The following is a 19,586-nucleotide window of genomic DNA, read 5'->3' as shown; positions in this document are numbered from 1 at the left end:
ATATTTTACATTTTTCCTAGTGTCTTTTTCCTTTTGGCTACAATACTAGTTGCATTGTTGAATCTGCAGCCCTGATCAAGTAGCTGATTTCTCCCTACACTGCTAATTTCATAAGCTTGATTTGTAACTGATACACTTCTGCTGGAGATAGCAACAGAGACTCTCACACACAGACGGGATGCAGGCATTTTTTCCCACAATAAGGCTCACATAATACAAAGCAGAAAACATCTGATTCCTGTAAATGATATCACTTCCAGTACTGATATTATCAGCAGAGCTGTAGGATTGATGAATTATAATAATGAAATAATTCCATGTAAAAAACAGTATACCATATTGAGAGAATTTTCCTATAATAAGGAATCTTAGGTGTCATTCACATTAGAAGAGTACATCTAGACTGGCAAATTTGTTCTAGTAAAATTTGTTAGAAAACAAATGTCATATATATAACTTGCATTGTTCTCCCAGCAAAACAAGAATATTCAAATAATAATTTTGACCTGCTTTAATAAAAATATTCTTCAGTCTTATTTTGAAATTTTAGCTTTCAATAAACATGCACAGACCTCTCAGTGCATTTATAAGATCAGATAGTGGTCAATTAAAAACTTTTAAGTGTTTTGGTTTTCATATGTACTCTTTACTTGCAAATGCATAAATCCTTGATATAGTTATGTTGGCAAAGGAATAGAATAAAAAGTATCTGTGGTAACTGAGTAGTCTAGATAATAGGATAAAAGAACAATAACAAGGTGTACAGGTTTAATCTGCAACTCCATAAAGAACAAGTAGTTACTATAGAAACTGTCACATTACATGTATCTTTAGCATAGTACTTGATATGTGAGAAAAGGCATCTTCCACACCCTAACCAACTGTGGCAGAAATAAAGCACCAGCCACCATCACCCTGGCTAGGCTGATCATCGTTCACATGCTGTCTACAGAGAGAGCAGCTTTAGGCATTTTCCATTGCTAGAACAGAACACCTGCTTTCCTCCAGCTTGGAGGGAGGCACCAGAGCATAGATCAGATGCTGGCAGTGAAGGAATTACAGACATGCAGTACCTGAGTGATGGGACAGGTTTGAGAAGTTTAGGAGCTATTATTTCAACACTATCATATGGAAGCTTGCTGTTGATTAATGGCAGAGTTAAAAACCAACTTGTCTGAAAAATGTCTCAGGAGATATGTCTAAGTTTTCTTCAGTTTTACCTTGTTCTGCATCCAGAAATTCTCAATTAGGGCCTTTCAGCAGGTATTGATTGCATTACATGTAGCTAAGGTCCCACAGGAATTTAAAGAGAAATAAGTCTCCAAATAGCCTGGACAGGTGATTAAATGCCAAAGTCAAACAGCACAGAAATCCAGGTCCTTAGCCCAGGACTCCAAATGTTGTGCTCTGTAAATAGACTGAATGCACAGAAATAACTATAGAAATGAATAGTTTGTGTGGAAATACAAAGAGTCATTTTAGGGACCTGTGCAATCTGACTGGATTTCCATTTCCTCTTCCATGTCACCATTTTTGCCCCAGCAGAGCAGGCTTGAGTTTGGAGGGAGCAGCGTGTGACTGCTGAGGTGCAGCATCCCCGACACGAGCTCCTGGGCTCGTTGGCTGCACAAGTTCCACTCCACTTGCCAGTGCTATTCATTAACCAAAGCCAAAGCCCTGCCTGTTTACTGCTGCTTTCTGCTGGATCAATCAAAATAGATGCATTCATACATGTTTATTTTGAAGACAATAGTGCTAAAACAAAAACGTGCTCTTAAGTGGAAAATCCCATAGGGATTTTTCTAATCAATTACCCTTTATTATACCATGACAACATGAAAATATTTACATGCACACATGCAATGTTCTTGGTGAATGTACATCTCCAAATGATAGAGGGTAAATTGAGAGGCCACATCTGGTCTCTAATAAAAATATAATAGAAGACATTTTGTGTTTCATTCAATCTTCTACCAAACACTCTCTTTTTAACAAGCAATTGTAGATCTGGGTTAGATATTTATAGACAGGTCTGTGATTCTCTCAGCATGAAGAACTGAACAGAACATTTAAAGAAGAATAAAAGGGCTGTATTTTTATTTTTAACCATTTTTCTCACGTGGAAGAGTTTAAAATAGCATCATGTACAGATGATTGGGATCTGATATTTGTATCTATCTGAGATATTGTTGCTTTGTATCAGTGACTGTGACATGGTGGGGAAAAATCATGAATGCACCTTCTATCAGGTGGTATCAGCCTGACCTCATTTGGCTTCATCACTGAGGATGAAAATTCACTTTCTACCAGGATTTCACCCTTTTATCTTCTCTCACCCTTCGGGTAACTGAGGGTTTTGCTTAATATCAGCAGTTTCTCTTCCTATGAGAGCAAATCATGAGACATTTGAGAATGTGAACCCAGACAATGCATTACATCTAACATCACAATCAACTAAAAAAGAACTTCTTTAAAAAGAAAACAACAACCAAACCCTACAAATGTTGAGTGCTTTCCATCCCTCCCTTCACAGTTCTGTTGTGTACCTACTGTGTGTGCAGCTCATTGTTTCAGCTGCTGCATCAGCAGTTGCAACTGAAGCCAAGTTGAGAAAAACAAACATTAAATCCAGCAGCTGGAGGAGAGCTGCTCTCCCAGAGCCCTGGAAAATACCTTGGCTTTCCTCTACAGGAAGCTTTCCACAGCAGTCCTTGCTTATCCCAAGCTTTGGGTGGATCCATGCACTCCTATTCCTTCAGAGCCTCCATGGGAAGAAAGCTACAGTGATACTGTGAAACAAGATAAAGGAACATGGTTCTTCGTCAAGAGCCTGTTCTTCAAGACTGCATTATTATTTTGTTTAAAAAGAAAGGTTACTTAAAGTATTCTTTGCTCATTTTTGACTATTAAGGGGAAAGAAATGGAGTAAAAACCAAAACAAAACCCCTGAAACATTAACCCAAATTGGGGATCACTTAGTAAAGTATGCAACAAAGGATCTGTGAAGGTGGAACAGAACAAATCACTTGAGATCAAAATACAGAAATCTTTGGGAATGACACCAGGAGGTGCAATTAAAGTGCCAGGAATTTTTTGAAACCAAAGCTTTTGAAACAAATTGTACCAGCATCAGATCTTCTGTTAAAGTGGTCAGAGCAACAGGTTGTTGGTTATTCTTAGGGTACCCTCTTCCCTCCTGCAATCTTCCTGGTTGGGGGTTTTGCACTTCATAAGAATGATTAAATATTCACTGAAGAGTGGCTTGAAAGTAGGTCTCTCCCACTTGAGGACATCAGTAGGCATTTAATGGGGGTTTAAAATTTTTTATAATAAACAAACAAAAAGAAATCTATTGATTTCAAATATATTTAGTTTTGCCACTTATGTTCTTACCAGATGAAGAAGTACCAAAGTGGGCCCTCAAAAGAATTATATATAATTTAATAGATACTTAGAAAAAAACGTTCTAATTGGACTTCACATTTTCTTGCATCCTTTAAGCATGATAATTCCATTGCATGTAAGAACCACAAGATATAACTACAATTTCATCAGGCACTGTTATTTATCTGTTCTATGACCTCCTTGTGTCTGATACACAGAAATTATTTGGTAGTTAAAAAAATTAAAATGGGGATAATTTTTTTTGAGGACACAAAGGTAATTCTGGGAAGCTATGGAAGAAGAGCTGGGAACATCCAGGTAGCTTTACTATGGGGGCTTCAAATGCCAGTCCAGTTCTTAAAAACTTGTAATATTGCAGTCAGGACTAAGAAATTGGTTTAGACAATTGTCCACTTATTCAATGTCAGGCCCACAGGTGGCTTTGCATCCACATAAACTCTGAGAGTTTCCCATCTGTACCAGCCCACTTATAGGAAGTACAAACTCGACACAAAGTGTGTTCTCTGGTTCTGTTTAACAGTTTTGAATCCTCTGTATATAATGTTCTAATAGATAAGCACAGAAGTGGTACTGTTGAAGTGCCTATGCTTAATCTGGCATGTTTACAGAAGCTAGACCTAATATTTTGGTTCAGGTTAAGTAACAGCTTCATTTTGCTGTTGTGCCCAGCATTTACTGGGGAGGTACTTTAAAAAACAAATCATCCTCAAAGCAGCCCACACCTCGGCAGGCTTGTATTCAATTATGGGTTTTGAATTTTTCACTGCTTGAAATAAAATATAGGCTAGAAGACACTGGAAAGCACTGTTGTAGAGCTTCAGTCTGAACAGAATGCAATTGTCATGGAGTACAGAAAGCAGTTTTCCTTAAGAACATGGCTTCCCATGGAAAACATGGACTCTGCAAGTCTGAGTGGAGAGGGGAGGCTCAATCTGCCCCTCCACCCAGCTCCACTCATGTCGTGCAGCCATCTGGGCCTGTGGTTCCAATCAAGATCTGTTTCTTCTGCTCTCATTTCAAACAAAATTGCCAAGCCAGAGCAACTGGAGCAGAAAGGGTTTCACCCACCTGTAGTACTGTATTCTTCTTTTCAGGAGGTTTTATCAGTTCTCACCAGTCAGTTGTGCTCACTTGGCATCAGTGGAAGCAGTGTGAACTGTAGGATAAAATTGTCTTCCTGCAGCTTTGCCAGCAGGCCTGACCAGCAAATACAAGCAGTGGATTTGTCAGCACTACAATTTCTCCAGTTCCACCTTCTTTGAAATTTCTATCAGGAAATTTTTGAAGTAACATAATATATCATATAGCACATAACACATATCTCCTGCCCTTCTAACAATACATAAAATGCAAAAAAGAAGTGGTTACACAATGAGACTGAATTCATGTTCCCATTAATTTCTTCCTGTTTTCTTCTACCATTATTTGCAGTCTTTCAGTCTGTTCAGTTTTCAGTCTGTGCAATGATTCATATCTTCAAAGCAAGTTTATGTTAATTTTCAGGACAAAATTCTTCAGAATCTGACACATAATTAATTCTAGATATTTGGTTGCTTTAAGCCTCTCCTTTTTAATGTTTGACAGTAGTATCATCAAATCTCTATAGGAAACATTCTCATTCATTTACCTCTGTTTCTGATGGATTGCCATTGAATTGTACTATGGAAGTTCAGAGAATACTTTCACCACCTCAATGACACATTTCTCCTAAGGAACAAAATTGGAAAATGTGTTCTTTAATGCCTGAGCATGTGTGGGGTTAATTCACTGGTTACAGAAGGTGAACCTTAAAGATAACCAAGATGTTCTAATGGTCACTTGGCTGTGTAATGACATTTTGTAATGCAGAATTCCAGTTGCAGAGATACAACTTCCAGGTATAGAAATTTAAGATAGTTGAGAAAACTGTTTCTTGAACTTGACTCATTTTGCTTTAATTATTTGGCACTCTGCCCTGAAAGAGGAAAGGTTTCTTTTTCTTTCAACCTATTTTCTCAGCAGAACTTCTGAAAACTTGCAATTGTGCATTGCTCTCACATTAGGGGCTTGTAGAACAGTTAGGCTTAAAAGTTTTAAACTCTTTTTATTAGTGAAAAATGGCTCTGAATTGTTTCTCAGCTGTTCAACTGACTTGAACAAAAAAACCTGAAACAAATGTTTGCCTCCCTCCTCCCCAGCCAGGCAGACAATAATCTCTGGAGGAAATGAGCTCTCACACATCTTTATAAACCTCTGTGACAAGGCAGACCTTTCTCCACAGGAATCTCTAAAAATTGCCACAATGGAAGTAATAACCATATGAATGTTTGTCAACCTGATAATGTCATGTTCACCTTGCAGCATCAATTTTTCTGTGACTGAAACTTGCTACAAGAACTGGAAACCCTTGATGTACGTGCTTGGTATAAAGTACAAAAATCCAAGATTTAAGTCAGTTTTGTGGATGTGCCAGTCCAGGTTCTCTTCAGAATGATTTCTGTCAGGCACAGTAAATCCAGTGCCTTCTGTGAATGCTGTGGATCACAGTGGGTACTGGTGCAAGCTGAAATTCAAGAGGTTCTTATGGTTAAAGGCTGCACTGCTCCCTCTTAGTCTCATCTTAGAGCTGCACGTGTCCATCACTGAGCAGCAGAAAACAAGGACAAATTCTGACTTGCAAAATCTGAAATGGGATAGCCTCAGTGGCTGGGGCTCAGCTTTTTGGGAGCAGTTATCTTAAGGCTTTCATTTTCTCTCCAATTATTGATCTGAGGACTTTGGCACAAGTAGCGCACATGTCAGATTGTTTTCCTTCCTCCATGTATTTTCCCTGTAGAGGAAATTAATAAATTTCAGGGTGACATTTCCTTCTTCATCTAAAAGAGCAAGGAAAAAACCTCCAATCCTCTGGGTGAATTTTTACAAAGTTTTTCTTGGATTTTTATTGTTTTTAGAAAATGATACAAATATTTTGTCAGAGAAATAAAATCCAAGCAATTTCCCAATTTGTGTGATCATTCTGCATGGAAGATCAGTGACATGCATGCTGTGTGTACATTCACACATTTGGGTACACAGGATGACTGTGAGGGTGTCTATGGATGAAGTTACAAATTTAGAAAACTTAGAGAAATTTACTTTAGAGGGAGCTACAAGCACCCGCAGTTCCAAAGGGCTAAATTAAACCTCTATAAAAGATAGCATAGCTTACCCTGAAACTTACAGGCAGACTGTCAACAACTTGAGCTAGGAAAAAAATTATTTCACCATTTTGATTGTTTGCTTTCTTGTATATGATAACAAGTCAATATAGTTTCAGTAAAAGAAGGAAAAGTTGCTTTCTTTGGGGAGACTGCCTTCAGATTGCCCATGAATGAGCAGCGATCCAGGGCTGCTGGATTATGCACTGTCAAACAGAGAACACATTTCATTAGTTCCATCTTTGTTTTGGGGGATTTCCCACTGAAGGATCTGACACTGCCCTCAGTCAGAATGAGGGGTCTGGTCTTGGTCAGTCATTGATCTTGGGTTGTAGTTAATTCTTGTACAAAAGCAGAAGCCAGGGTTTATTGCTCATGTTGGATAATTTCTATGTGAAACACAAGTCTATTCTATCTAATTCATTCTCAGAGTTTTTAGAGATATGATAGAATACATTCTGTAGACTAAACTTGTTAATTGTGTAGATATTATTCCTCTTTTCATTGGCCATGAATTATTTAAATAATTAAACCCACTCCTTTCAAACAGGTGGTCACAGGCAGTCTTAATTACTATCAAAATGACAATTTTTTTAAAGTAACCTGTTTCTTGGATTTCTAAATTATACCAGAGGAGCTAATGCAGATATATCAGATGTAGTTTCTATGTTAATTTTTTTCAGTGGTACTTTGATATTACAATTGCAACACTCCAAACAAAGTTTCTAAAAACAAAACCAAGATATGCAGAAATCTCTTTCATTCTTTACTGAGGCTTAGGAACCTCTTGTTTATCAGACCAATCTTTCCTGTTCCTTGTTAATGCTGGAAACATTTTGGGTTTTTAAATCATCCCCAGAGGCAGCCACATTATGTGCTCCTGCAGGGTACTACTGACTTTTTAATATTTTTATAACCTTAATTTCTGTCATATCTTTTATTCAGACAGCATACCAAAATCCTGAGTATTGGAAAAATTCTCAGTGGCTTCAAAAGCAGATCACATAATGCTTTTATAAAGCTTATAAAGTTTTATAATGCTCTTGTATTTTTAATGAAGATCTGGCAGACGCTACTGTTGAGGTTGTGATTTTGTACCTGCTGAATCCCCAGGGCTCTCATAAGACAAATGCCTCCAGCCACTGGCTCCATTTGAAATTATTTGATACAGAATTGTTTACTATTTCTAGTCTGATCCAATCTCTGCAGTGTTTTCCTCAGTTCTCTTAATCTCCCAGTAGTTCTTCAGTTCATGTAAACAGAGACTTCCCACCCCTCAGTCCTTGCAGATAAGAGGTGGCCTCTGTCTCTGGGCACAGGCATCCTTTGGGACTCTGCTGTTTGTTCCTGTTAAATTGTCATGGAGAGACAGAGAACTATTCGTGCAAAGAAGAGCAAAATATTCTGATTTTCAAAGAGCCCAAGAGAATTATCCTCTTCAGGTGAGAATTATCCTCTTCAGTAGCAGTCTTGGTGAAGCTGGTGGGTTCTAGCAGGTGAGCTGTAGTTCACTGAGTGTGGTCTGCCTCCTGCTCCAAGCTCACCAGAACAATCAGCCCAGGTTTAGAGCATTTCCAGTATTATATTCAATTTGCTCCCTGACACAGCCATAATGCTGGGAGCACTGAGAACCAAAATGCTGAATCTTAGCATTAAATAAGCTACTACAAGGTTCATAAACTGTGCTCTTGTGACAGGTGACTCAGAGATTTTCCCAGAATAAATTATATTTTTTCCATTTAAACAGTAGTGAGCAAGGAGTCATTAAGGAAGGTGTGCAGGGGCAGCATCCCTTGTGCTCAGCTGTCACTCCAAGTGTCACTCTTGGCACCAAGGAGGCATCACCCAGCACTGTTGGCCAGTGTCTGTCACGTATGGGGGCACTCACAGGGGTAACAAACCCTTTCTTCCCTCTGAAATGCTGATTTACTATGCAGGGCAAGCAGGAGAGCTGCTGCTCTGGGAGTTCAGGCAGGATCCAGTGGCTCCCCCAGGGCAGTGCCAGCTCCCCCAGGGCAGTGCCAGCTCCCCCAGGGCTGTGCCAGCTCCCCAGGGCTGTGCCAGCTCCCCCAGGGCAGTGCCAGCTCCCCAGGGCAGTGCCAGCTCCCCCAGGGCTGTGCCAGCTCCCCAGGGCTGTGCCAGCTCCCCCAGGGCAGTGCCAGCTCCCCCAGGGCTGTGCCAGCTCCCCCAGGGCTGTGCCAGCTCCCCCAGGGCTGTGCCAGCTGCCTGTGGTGCCAGGCAGCAGATTCCCTTCCCATGCCTCTGCTTTGCTTTCCCTCTGTGCCCCTTCCTAAGCACAATTCCTTTGCTGAGCATGTCAAATACTTGTGTGACCATGGCAGGGACACGTGCAAGGTGCCAACAGAGATTCATTTTCCAGAGAATCTGGGTTTCCATATTTTCTTTCTGTGTTCTATTACACCAATCATCACTTTGTGGCCATGCATGAGGCACATGCTTCAGACCAGACCACTTTGAGTTGAAAACCAACATTTTCAAGGAAAAGGATTTGCAATGTGATTTGATTTATGTAATTAAAAATCAAAACAAAACACCATTCTTATGTACTGTAAATAACTCCTTCATCTTCTACTAAATTTAACTTGTTTACATGCCCTGCAGCCACACTGAAAGAACAGAATAAATGGCAACTCCTCTTTGGGCCTATTTGAAAAAAAAAATCAGGAAATGGAGGATGAGAGTGGCCAGACAGTTATGAGAAGGAAGAGATGAGTGCTCAGATAAAAAGCAGCCCAAGGGAAGATTACAAGTTCTCAGAAAAACAGATCAATAATGACGTTAACTATGCAGCTGCAAATGCAACTATTTGCATTTTGAAAACATTTTTCCCAACTACTTCACTGGGCCCAGGGTATCTAGAACACTCTCTGCAATAGACAAATCCCTTTTGAAAGGGCAGTATTTTAATGAAAATGTCAATATCCTGAGTATGCCACTGTATTTTTCAGTATAGAACTACTCAAAACCCCAGCTTACCTTCCCCTCCTATGGCTCACCCACTAAGATCCAAGGATCTGAGACCTCTCCCCTTTACAAGTGACTCCCAGACAATTTGCCACTGATTTTGTCTCCTCCCTTTTCCCTCCCTAGACCTTTCAACCTGTGGTTCCCCTGGGAAAATCATGACGAATTTCCACGTGGAAATTTCAGTCTCAGCGTTAGGTAGTCTCTTTTTGTTGCTGTTGATGGCCTTTCCTCTCCACCCTCTTTCTCTTCACCACACTGAGACTTTTGACAAGGTCAAACAATTCATCTTTATTTCTATATTTGTATCTGGGAAGCTCCCTCTCATAGCATGGCAGCATTTGAGCTCAGACAGCTTGACAAAAACAATAGACAAGAAAGCTCCTGGTACAGAGACTCAGCCTGGTCAAAATCAATTTAAAAAAAACATTAGAACATCCCAAGTGTTCAGACAAAATGAGACCAGTAGCCCCAGAATAAACACTGGTTAATGGCTGTACAGAATCAAAGCTGTTCTAGACAACACTGTACCTCATCTCAGCAGCTTATGGACACAAAGTGACTTCCTGGGGTTTCACACCCAGGACTGCAGCGCTACACTAAGGCCAGCACCAAAAGAAGACATGAAGTGCAATGAATGAGGGATGACTGAGGCAAAGAAAGTCAATAAACATTAACTGGAAGGAATAAAGCCAAGGGCAAGTGAAAGCAGCTCTGGCTGCATGAATGTATTGGTGGAATACATTAAAGATAATTGAAACACCCAGACAAAAAAAGTGAAACATGAATGCTGTTTATACTTCCTGCCTGCATGATGATGAAGTGATCAAGAGAATTGAGAGAACTTAGCAAGGAAGTCCTGAAAAAGAGGGAATTGCAGTAAAGTGAAAATGAAACTTAACATGATGGGTTAAAAAATGGCTAGGAAGTATTTGAGAGCAAGCACCCAAACCAGGAAAGAGCCAAGTACATCTCCCAGCACAGGGCAGGCAGAGGGAATGCTGCAGCAGCAGTTGTTACAGACAGGTGGGAAGTTAAGGTCAATCAAGCAGTGCTTTCTCTGGGCTCAAAGCAGAGTGTGTCTGCCCTGTGCAGAAAGGCTTTGCTTATGGGCTGTCCCAGGGATCCACGTCAGTCAAAGCTACACACAGGTGTTGTGACAGGCAGTGTGAGCCTAAGGCTGTCACATCTGATTTACTGCTCTTCCTCTGGAACTGTACCTCCCAAACTGACATTCTGTACTGATTTCCACACAGAATTTAGAAGTTCCTGTGACTGTGGTGGTGACTCTGAGCAGTCTGGGGATCCCAATTCCATGCACTCAGGCCATACAGTTTGTTTTCATGAAAAACTTTGGGAGGAGTTTAAAAAGTTGCATTTGAAAAATCCTGTATTTCACAGGCCATTTCAAAAGACTGTTGGGAAGTGTGGCTAAAGGAATTCTGGATATGATTTAACTGCTTTAGTCTGCTTCCTTGGGAGCAGTTCACTAGTGAGCTCCCTACTGCCTGGCATTCCATAAGGCACAGAGAATTCCCAGACATATTCCTGCTGCTGTCTGACCTGCCAAAACCCTTCTATACCTACAATGTGCAATCCAAACCCCAGGGATCCTTGTCAAGAGGGTTGGTGCTGGTCAGGGATGAGCTGGGGCTCCTTCCCAGGGACCTTCCAGCAGAGCAATAGTACAGGTGTCCTTTATCACATCCTTCTGCAGGAACAGTAGAAATGGGCTGGAGTTACTCTTTGAGAAATTTCCTTTGTTCCTCCAGGGAACAATATAGGGTTGGTTGGGTTTGTTTCACAGTGAAAGCAGCAACTCCCTTGTAGTGACACACAGAGGCACAGCTTCAAAGAGCATTATTTCACTTTCCTTTCCTGCTTTGCCTTTCTGGCACAAAGAGAAATCCTTGTTTGGAAAATGCTGTTAGCCTTCAATGTGAATTGTCTTGGAACTGGTTTTCCTATATTATTTGAATTCTCACAGAAACTGACCTCCAAATGTAGCACAGGTAGCAAAGCTGTAATATCACCCCAAGGCACTTCTTGGCTTTGGCATTGTAATGTGGATCCTGATAAGTCAGTACCATAAGAAGCTATTCAGTATTAGCAAAGGCTCAGAAATATGTGCAACAGAATAACCTCTAGATTAGAATCCTGTTTTTCACCCACTTATCAAGGTGAGGGATTTTTCTTATGCACTACCAAGGGTCATGAAAATGTCTTTCCTACTTGTGTCTGCTGTGAAGATCCATTTGAAAATACCTTGATGACTCTTATCCACAAAACTTCCTTATCTAACCATACATGAATCACTTTGAAAGGAGCCACATTTCTCATAGCAACCAAAGAATCAGTCTTAGCAACAAGACAAGCTGGAGAATTTTGTTTTCACATAGTTACTCGTGGACAGTACATTCTGCTTTCCCCTGGCATTGCTGTTGAGTGTTGACTTAGTAAAGGGTGAGAAATGGTACAAATCAGACTCTTGCTCATAGCAAAGACATCACTTGCTGAGCAAGTTATGATCTCTCTACCTTTGATGTTATATTTTAGGAGCCAGTGCAAGAGTACTGACTGCTGGAAAGTTCAGAATTTAAATTTTTGCCTTGACAGAACTACTACAAAGAAATGTGTGAGGAAGCTGACAGTTCCCAAAATCCTGACTTCCCCCCACCAGAAACCACCATGAGAATAAAAGAACGAGCTCTAAAGGCCAACATCTCTGTCTCTCTTGGCATCTGTTCATGTTGAGAACTGTTAGAAAGATTGCATAGAAGGTGGCTTTGTAATGTATATATATTTCCTATATTTCCCTTGCAATGATAATTTTGGGAGAAATATCACAGAGAAACTGGGAACATCGAAGCAATTGTCTTGTTGGTTATTACCTGGTATTGATTTCTTTAGAGGAGTTTTGGGGAAGCTTCCAAAGAAGCAATGCTGAGATGACATTTATAAACAGGGGATCTTGGAGTAGTTTCCATCTCTCAATTCCACTTCTGGGTAAGGAAATGAGTTCCCACATGTGTTTTGATCCTCTGAAGAAATTCCAGCTGCAGGTAGCAATAGTAACTGCACTCAGCTCTCACCCACATCCCTTCCTGTCTCCTCTGCAGGGGCTGCTGGTGTCCTGCAGGCTGGTTTGGTTCCCCCACTGGTCCTGAAGTTGGAGACAGAGTTGGATGAGATCCAGGAGCTGATCCTGGGTACACTCTCCAACTGCCTCCGTGTGGAGGTTTCTGAAGCCCTGGCTGCTGGTGCTGTTCCTGTGCTGAAGGAAAAGCTCTCACACCCCTCCACAGCCATCAGGAGCAAAGCAGCCTGGGTCCTCTTAGAAATCAGGTAAAGAAACATCTCTAATTCTTCAGTCCAAGAAAGAACTAATTCTTTCAGGAATAAATTCAGGAGTAAATTCAGAACTAATTCCAGGAGTAAATAAATGCCATTGATTTACAGCTGTGTTCCACTGCACACTGAAGCTGCCTCGTTTCACATGTAAAGCACCATCAGCCTGAATGCACACATGGGTAAAACAAAATGGGACACATGGGGCTTTAAAAATTCCTAACTGCTATAAATCACTGAAGAAAGCAGATGCTCATCAGTCATTCCTTCTCCTTCTGTTTGTTTTCAGTATTGGCAGTGGAATCAGGATTTTTTTCCTGGTACCGCACTGCTAGGAAAAAAATCTTACATGAAAAATCTTGTAGAAACAGAACTCTGACCACTATGGAGATAGGGAGAATCTCCCTTATGCTTTTGGAAAAGTGCTCTCTCTCAGAAAATTAGAGATCCTTAGAAACTTTCACTGAGATGGAAGACAGAAATAGTTTTCTGCCACAGGCTGCCACATACATCAGTGATGGATCAGAAAAAGCAATCTTTATATTAAATTTGTGTATCAGAGAATGGATTAAAGGAATAACTTAAGTCCACTGTACAGCAATCAGAAAATATAAGTGTTCAACAAATGTCTAATTTTAAAATTAGGTCAGCAGTTGATGTAGTTTACATATCAACTGGCTCTACAGATTTCCTCATGTCCTGTAATAAAGAGAGGTATGAGAGGAAAAGAGTATCATTAACCTGAGTCACAGAAAGAAAACAAAATACAACTGAAATATGGACATGAGCTATGTTCTAGGTCCCTGCAATGGCTGGGCCACATTAAATATTCTTCTCATTAGAGAGGCTGGAAAGAAAGAAAAGTGATCTGGGAGAAGAATTCATTTTAGCCCTCTGATTTAGCAGGTTTTTAAATCTCTAGAGGCTTCACCAGCCAGGTTTGTGATTCTGTTACAATTAGGAACAGCAACACCCTTAATCCTACATCGTGTTACATGCAGCTGCCCATCAGTGTCCAGTGTGCCATAGAAAGCTTTTTTAAAAACCCAGATATCACCTAAAAATAACCTAGAATATAGTGAAGCACCTGAAATAACCAAGAATATAGTGAAGCACCTAAAAAAACCTAGAATATAGTGAAGCACCTGAAATAACCAAGAATATAGTGAAGAACCTGAAATAACCTAGAATATAGTGAAGCACCTGAAATAACCTAGAATATAGTGAAGCACCTGAAATAACCAAGAATATAGTGAAGCACCTAAAATAACCTAGAATATAGTGAAGCACCTGAAATAACCTAGAATATAGTGGAGCACCTGAAATCACCTAGAATATAGTGAAGCACCTGAAATACCCTAGAATATAGTGAAGCACCTGAAATCACCTAGAATATAGTGAAGCACCTGAAATAACCTAGAATATAGTGAAGCACCTAAAATACCCTAGAATATAGTGAAGCACCTGAAATACCCTAGAATATAGTGAAGCACCTGAAATACCCTAGAATATAGTGGAGCACCTGAAATACCCTAGAATATCGTGAAGCCCGTGCAGGCCGGTGGGTGTGGTGTCCTCAGGCCGGTGTCAGCAGGTGGGTTCAGCAGGCACAGGCACAGCCACCCCTCGGTGCCGGGGCCGGACAGTCCCTCCAGGGGGCACAGCGGCTGTGACAGCCCTGGTGGCACCGGGGTGCGGCTCCAGGCGTGGCCAGAGGCCAGGGGGCTGCAGGGGCAGCGGGCACAGCTCAGGGCTCACTCACTTGAACCATCCTCTCTGCACAGCTCTCATGCCGAGGGGAAAATCGCCGTGGTTGAGGAAGAGGTGATTCCTGTGCTGCTGAGCCTGCTGGAGGACACGCAGCCCGAAGTTCAAGTCAACTCAACGGGAGCGCTGATGTTTGCTCTTGTTACACCTCAGGGTGAGACACAGGCTATTCTGTTGGGGAAATCCAATTCTAGGGCAACTAGGTAACAAAACATTTGCCCCCCATACTCCCCAAGTCCTCAGTTTCTGACAATGTTAATGCTCCTCAAGAAACTCTAAGATTGGGACATTTCTTTATCATTGTCTTTAGCAACTGTTGCTGCTTCGTCACAGTGCTTGGAGGGGACAGGATATTTCACATTTCATTCCCCTAAGTAGGTCAAGAAGTTACTTATCTACCTCACCTGCATCATTTCCCTCCTGAGGGAGAACATTTTCCACTCAAGTCCAGACCACACAGAGGTGCAGAAACCCGGAGCTGCGCTGAATCAACAGTGCTCGGCAGAGGAGCGCTGCTCTCTGGAAACCTTCGGGGATTAGAGGCAGCTCCTCTCTCACAGCTGGGAGAGCAATGAATATTAATAAGGTCTGTAGCTCTCCCAAGTAACTTACATGACACAGAAAATACTAACTGCTAAATTTCCAGTGTGATGAATGAGTAATTAGACATAAAAGACTCAATAACAGCAGTTGTGTTCCAGTCCTCCTCTGCAAACCTTCCTCGGGCTTCCAAAGACAACTCAGGAGTGGATCTCGGTCTTTGAAGTGTTTTTAGAAATGAAAGACTGGAGGATGTTCTTAAGGGCATCTAACAAATTCCACTCCTCACCCCCCCCCAAAACACATTCTATCATTTAGTGCCTCGTGTATTTTTGGATAATTTGTTGCAAATGAAATACTAATGTACAAGGCAGATAAAGTTAACCATGGAAGATCTTTTTCCTTAAAAATGAACGGCTGGGAGCCAGCCTTGGTCTCTGAAAGAAGAGCACGTTCTGCCTCTGTGCCCTGCGCCTCCAGGGCTGTTCCGAGCTGCAGCCCGGCAGGGAATGGAGCGTGTCAGTCCAAGAGGATGACGAGTAGATGTCATTACACATTTCAAAGCCGCTTTATTTCCCTACAGGGAGATCCACAGCCATGGGTGCTGAAGCCATTCCACCTTTACTGGCGCTGGTTGCTGAGGAAACCAGCAAAGCGCGTTTGAATGCGATCAAAGCCCTCACCCTGCTGGCTGAGCTGCCCGAGGGCCGCCAGACGCTGCTGGAGCACAGGGACACCTTTCAGCGGTGTCTGGAGGATCCCAGCGAGGCCGTGCAAAGAGCTGCCGAAATCGCCATCACCGCGATCGACTGGAAACCCTTCTGCAGCCGCGATCTTTTCTAGAGATCTATTGCCCTCTGTTGTTGTCTGGCTGTAAAAGGTACACGATTACATGAGACCTTCAGCACCCCAGAGCTCTCTTCTTTACTTACTCTGGGTCAGTTTGTCCTGAAAAGTTATTTGGCAACAGTTTCACATCTATATTGCAGGTCACAAGCAGAAAAACGGAGAAGAAAAGTTAGGAAGTGTGGAATTCTCCACTAGGAGTTATTGCCCAAATTACCAAGATTTTCCTATGATACAAGACACCAACCCCTTTTATTTTCTTCATAATGTTCTCTCCTTTTCTTTTTTAAACCTCAGCCTATCAAACACTAATCAATAATTAATTATATTAGAAAGGTTCACAATTAACCCCTCCGGCAGTTTGTCCCTACTGACAAATTGATCTAACAACAGGAACTCACATGAATTTTACTGCAAACATTTGTTGAACATGGGATTAAGAGCAAAGTCAGAAAGCCTTTACCAGGTTAAAGCCTTGGTGAAGCTGTGCTGGGGCCTCTCCAACAGGAGAGGGCTGTGGTCCCTAATTGGAATTGCTTATAACAGGGAACAAAAGCACCTCAGGGTTTGAGCTGTGGGCAATGGAAGTGGTGGGAAGTTTCAGTAGTGTTTTCTTCACTGGGAGTTCAAGGCTGGTCTCTACTGACATATTGCAAATCTCTGTTTGCAGTTACAAGAATGTAATTTAAGAGGCTTCAACAGGAGACCTGGGCAAAGAAATAACACAAATGAGCAGGACAGCCCTGGCCATTCTCAGCCACCAGGGAAGATGTGACAGGGTGGCTGACACAGCTTCACAGCAAGTCCCATTTGTTTTCACTTGGGTTTTGTTCTCACATGGGAGTTTTATATCCAGAATTGTAGCTACAAAGCAGCTGCATCAGGACTATAAAAGGGGTTATTTGTCAGGGCTGCTTTTCCATTCAAACCCACGGTCACACTGCAAACTGCATTACCCTTACACACAGGATAAACTCTTCCTGTAGGAGTGATTACAGTTAAAATGCTTCTCTTCCATAATGTAACCAAAGGGTGAATTTCCTCTCTTATAAAGATGTGATTTAAAGTATTGAGTCAGTTGGATTCATTCCCTCCAGGCAGGATCTTGGAGGAACTCTGCCTTTTAAACACATAAGGCACTCGTACGTAATACATATTGGTGCCAGAGTGCATCCAACTCAATAAGAGAAGCCAGGCAGCTTTAATAACATGCTAAAGGACTGGAGCAGCACAGTACAGGCTCAGCTGCTCTTACAGAACTGCAGGAAAATCTGGTAACAATCATCATTTTAACCCAGGTCCAACCTTGTCACAGCCTTCCCTGATAATACAGGTATCACCCTTCAGTGAGGTCCCAGAACAATTAGCTTGGTCAGATGCAGAAATAAGACCATCCACACTGAGCTGCTCTGACTAGAAGAAATTGATTTGGACCCTAAGTAGTGTGTTCCAAGTATCTGCCTGATCAATGTTTAAAGACAATATCAACTGTTCCCAAAAAAGCCTCTCCATGGATCAGTGTTCTCATCTTACAGTACAGAAATGGAACAAAGCCTCAGGTGAACTCTGAGCTATGGACACTACTGGGGCCCTCCCACATGTCAGCTTTTGTCTCAGCAATTCTTTGGCCCTGCTACACCTGACAACATGAAACCATCACACTGAAACACAACAGGAACTCCCTTGGGCTGTACTGACCATGTGCTGCCTCTGCAAATGCCAGGATTTGAAGTCTGTGCATGGACAGCCACTGTTAATTGGGGTTTTCTACTTACAAATCTGCATTATTGACAAAAAGGTGGTTGCAGATATAATAATCAAAAGTCACAGGCTGTGCTGAGGGCTAATTCCCTGCTTTGGGATGAGAGACAAGAGTCCCTATTTCATGAAGCTGGGAATTAATTAGCACTGTAGGTGTCAGTAAAACAATTGGCTGGATCAAAGAACAGCTGATGGACACTTTCCTTGGACTGACTTAGCTTTCAGTCAGGAATGCTCCATAATAAATCTACCACAGACTTGGTCACAAAAATACTGAAGATCTTTTGGAATTGCTTCATACACATAACAAATAATTAAATGAACACCTCAGGACTGGCACCCTAATTAAACTCACCCTTTCAAAGGAAATGCTGTGTGTACAGCAAGTCTCTGGTTTTAGCACCAAGGCAAATTTTTAACATCAATGAAATCAATTTGGTTTTAGCTTGAAGCCAACAATTATTAAGGCCCAGATATAATTAATATGGTCCCAGGTCAATACTGGAATTAATGCACTTACACTCTACACACACTGGGCTTTCAAACCAGTTGCCCAGCAGTCCTCAGAGCACCAGAAGACAAGACAGCTGAATCCATGGGAAACAAGACTTCCCTGTGCACTCTGGTGTCCCACCCAGGCAGAGGCCACATTGAATTATTTCTAAAGGTTTCTAGAAGGTTAAGAATGTTATGGCTCTTTGTTCTTGCAGCTACAGACTCATTTCCACTGTCCCTATACTCTTTCAGAAGGCCAAGGGGTGGAAACCATTCTGTCCTGCTCTGGAAAATGGCAGCTTTTCATTCCATCTCTTCATGTTTCAAAGCAGGGACTAAATTTGTTTCCCACCACTACCTTTTCTATCAAAAAAATCATAAAAATCATATAGGGAGACATTTGTCAAAGGACAAAATAGTCTGGGAAAATCACATTTGGCTAATGACATTAAACCAGAAGGGCACAGACAGCTACACACAAAGCTAATATGCTCAAATCACAGGACTTCTTTTTAGCAAGACAAAGTTTGCAATTTAAATGAATAAAACCATTTTAATAATTTGTTTTAGCATACCTTGCATATAAGCTACATCTTTAAAGTTATAGGCTGTATAACTTAAATACTGTAAACAAAAATGCTGCACAGAGTGACAAGAAACTCACACTTCAGCTTGCAGCTCTTCCAGGTACCTTCAGAAAAGGAGGGGAGGTGCTGGTCCAGGCAGGCACAGCTGCTCTGGCCTCAGCTGTGCCAGGTGAGGGGAGGGTGGGCTCAGGAGCTCCAGGGGAATTATTCTTTCTCACAGCTGCCCATGGTAGAGGGCAAGAAGGAATATTCTTCAGGAGGCACAACAAAGGCAACTTCTTTCATAAATAATAAGGATGATAACTTGAGGCACTGCTTATCCTGTCTTGCATCAGAACAGCCAGTAGAAATTGGAGTGAGTGAAGTTTTGTCTGTCCTTTAGGCTCTCCAGCACAGGCCTACAATACACACTCCATGGGAAAATGCCATGAATCACCAAACAAAGCCAAGGTTTTTGCATTTCCCATCTCTTTCAGCAGGGTATTGCCTGCTGTTATTGAATCTGGGACTACAGGTTCTCAGTTCAGGAGGGAAGGTCTCTGATTGCTGCTCCCTTCCCTTTCTGTGGGGTCTCTGCAGGGCACAAACACCTGCAGCTGGCACATCAGACCACAAAGCAAATTCAGGCACCCAGCAGCTTTCCTGAGAGCAGCTTTGCTGTGAGCCCACAGCC

At 41.8% G+C, this 19,586-nt stretch overlaps 1 protein-coding gene across 1 annotated transcript in view; it reads left to right on the top strand.

Annotated features, from left to right (window-relative positions):
• The window catches only part of RSPH14 (radial spoke head 14 homolog), a 76,621-nt gene extending 57,834 nt beyond the window's left edge, over positions 1–18,787 (top strand). The window contains exons 4-6 of the mRNA XM_036393117.2: positions 12,689–12,914; positions 14,702–14,838; positions 15,808–18,787. Coding sequence (XP_036249010.1) covers positions 12,689–12,914; positions 14,702–14,838; positions 15,808–16,067 — 623 coding nt within the window. The 3' untranslated portion in view covers positions 16,068–18,787. The remainder of the gene's footprint in view (positions 1–12,688; positions 12,915–14,701; positions 14,839–15,807) is intronic.
• The last annotated feature ends 799 nt before the right edge of the window (positions 18,788–19,586 follow it).

The sequence above is a fragment of the Molothrus ater genome, chromosome 18, assembly GCF_012460135.2.
Source record: "Molothrus ater isolate BHLD 08-10-18 breed brown headed cowbird chromosome 18, BPBGC_Mater_1.1, whole genome shotgun sequence".
Taxonomy (NCBI): Eukaryota; Metazoa; Chordata; class Aves; order Passeriformes; family Icteridae; genus Molothrus; species Molothrus ater.
Note: the sequence above shows the minus strand (reverse complement) of the source record. Positions and strands in the feature narration are given on the sequence as shown.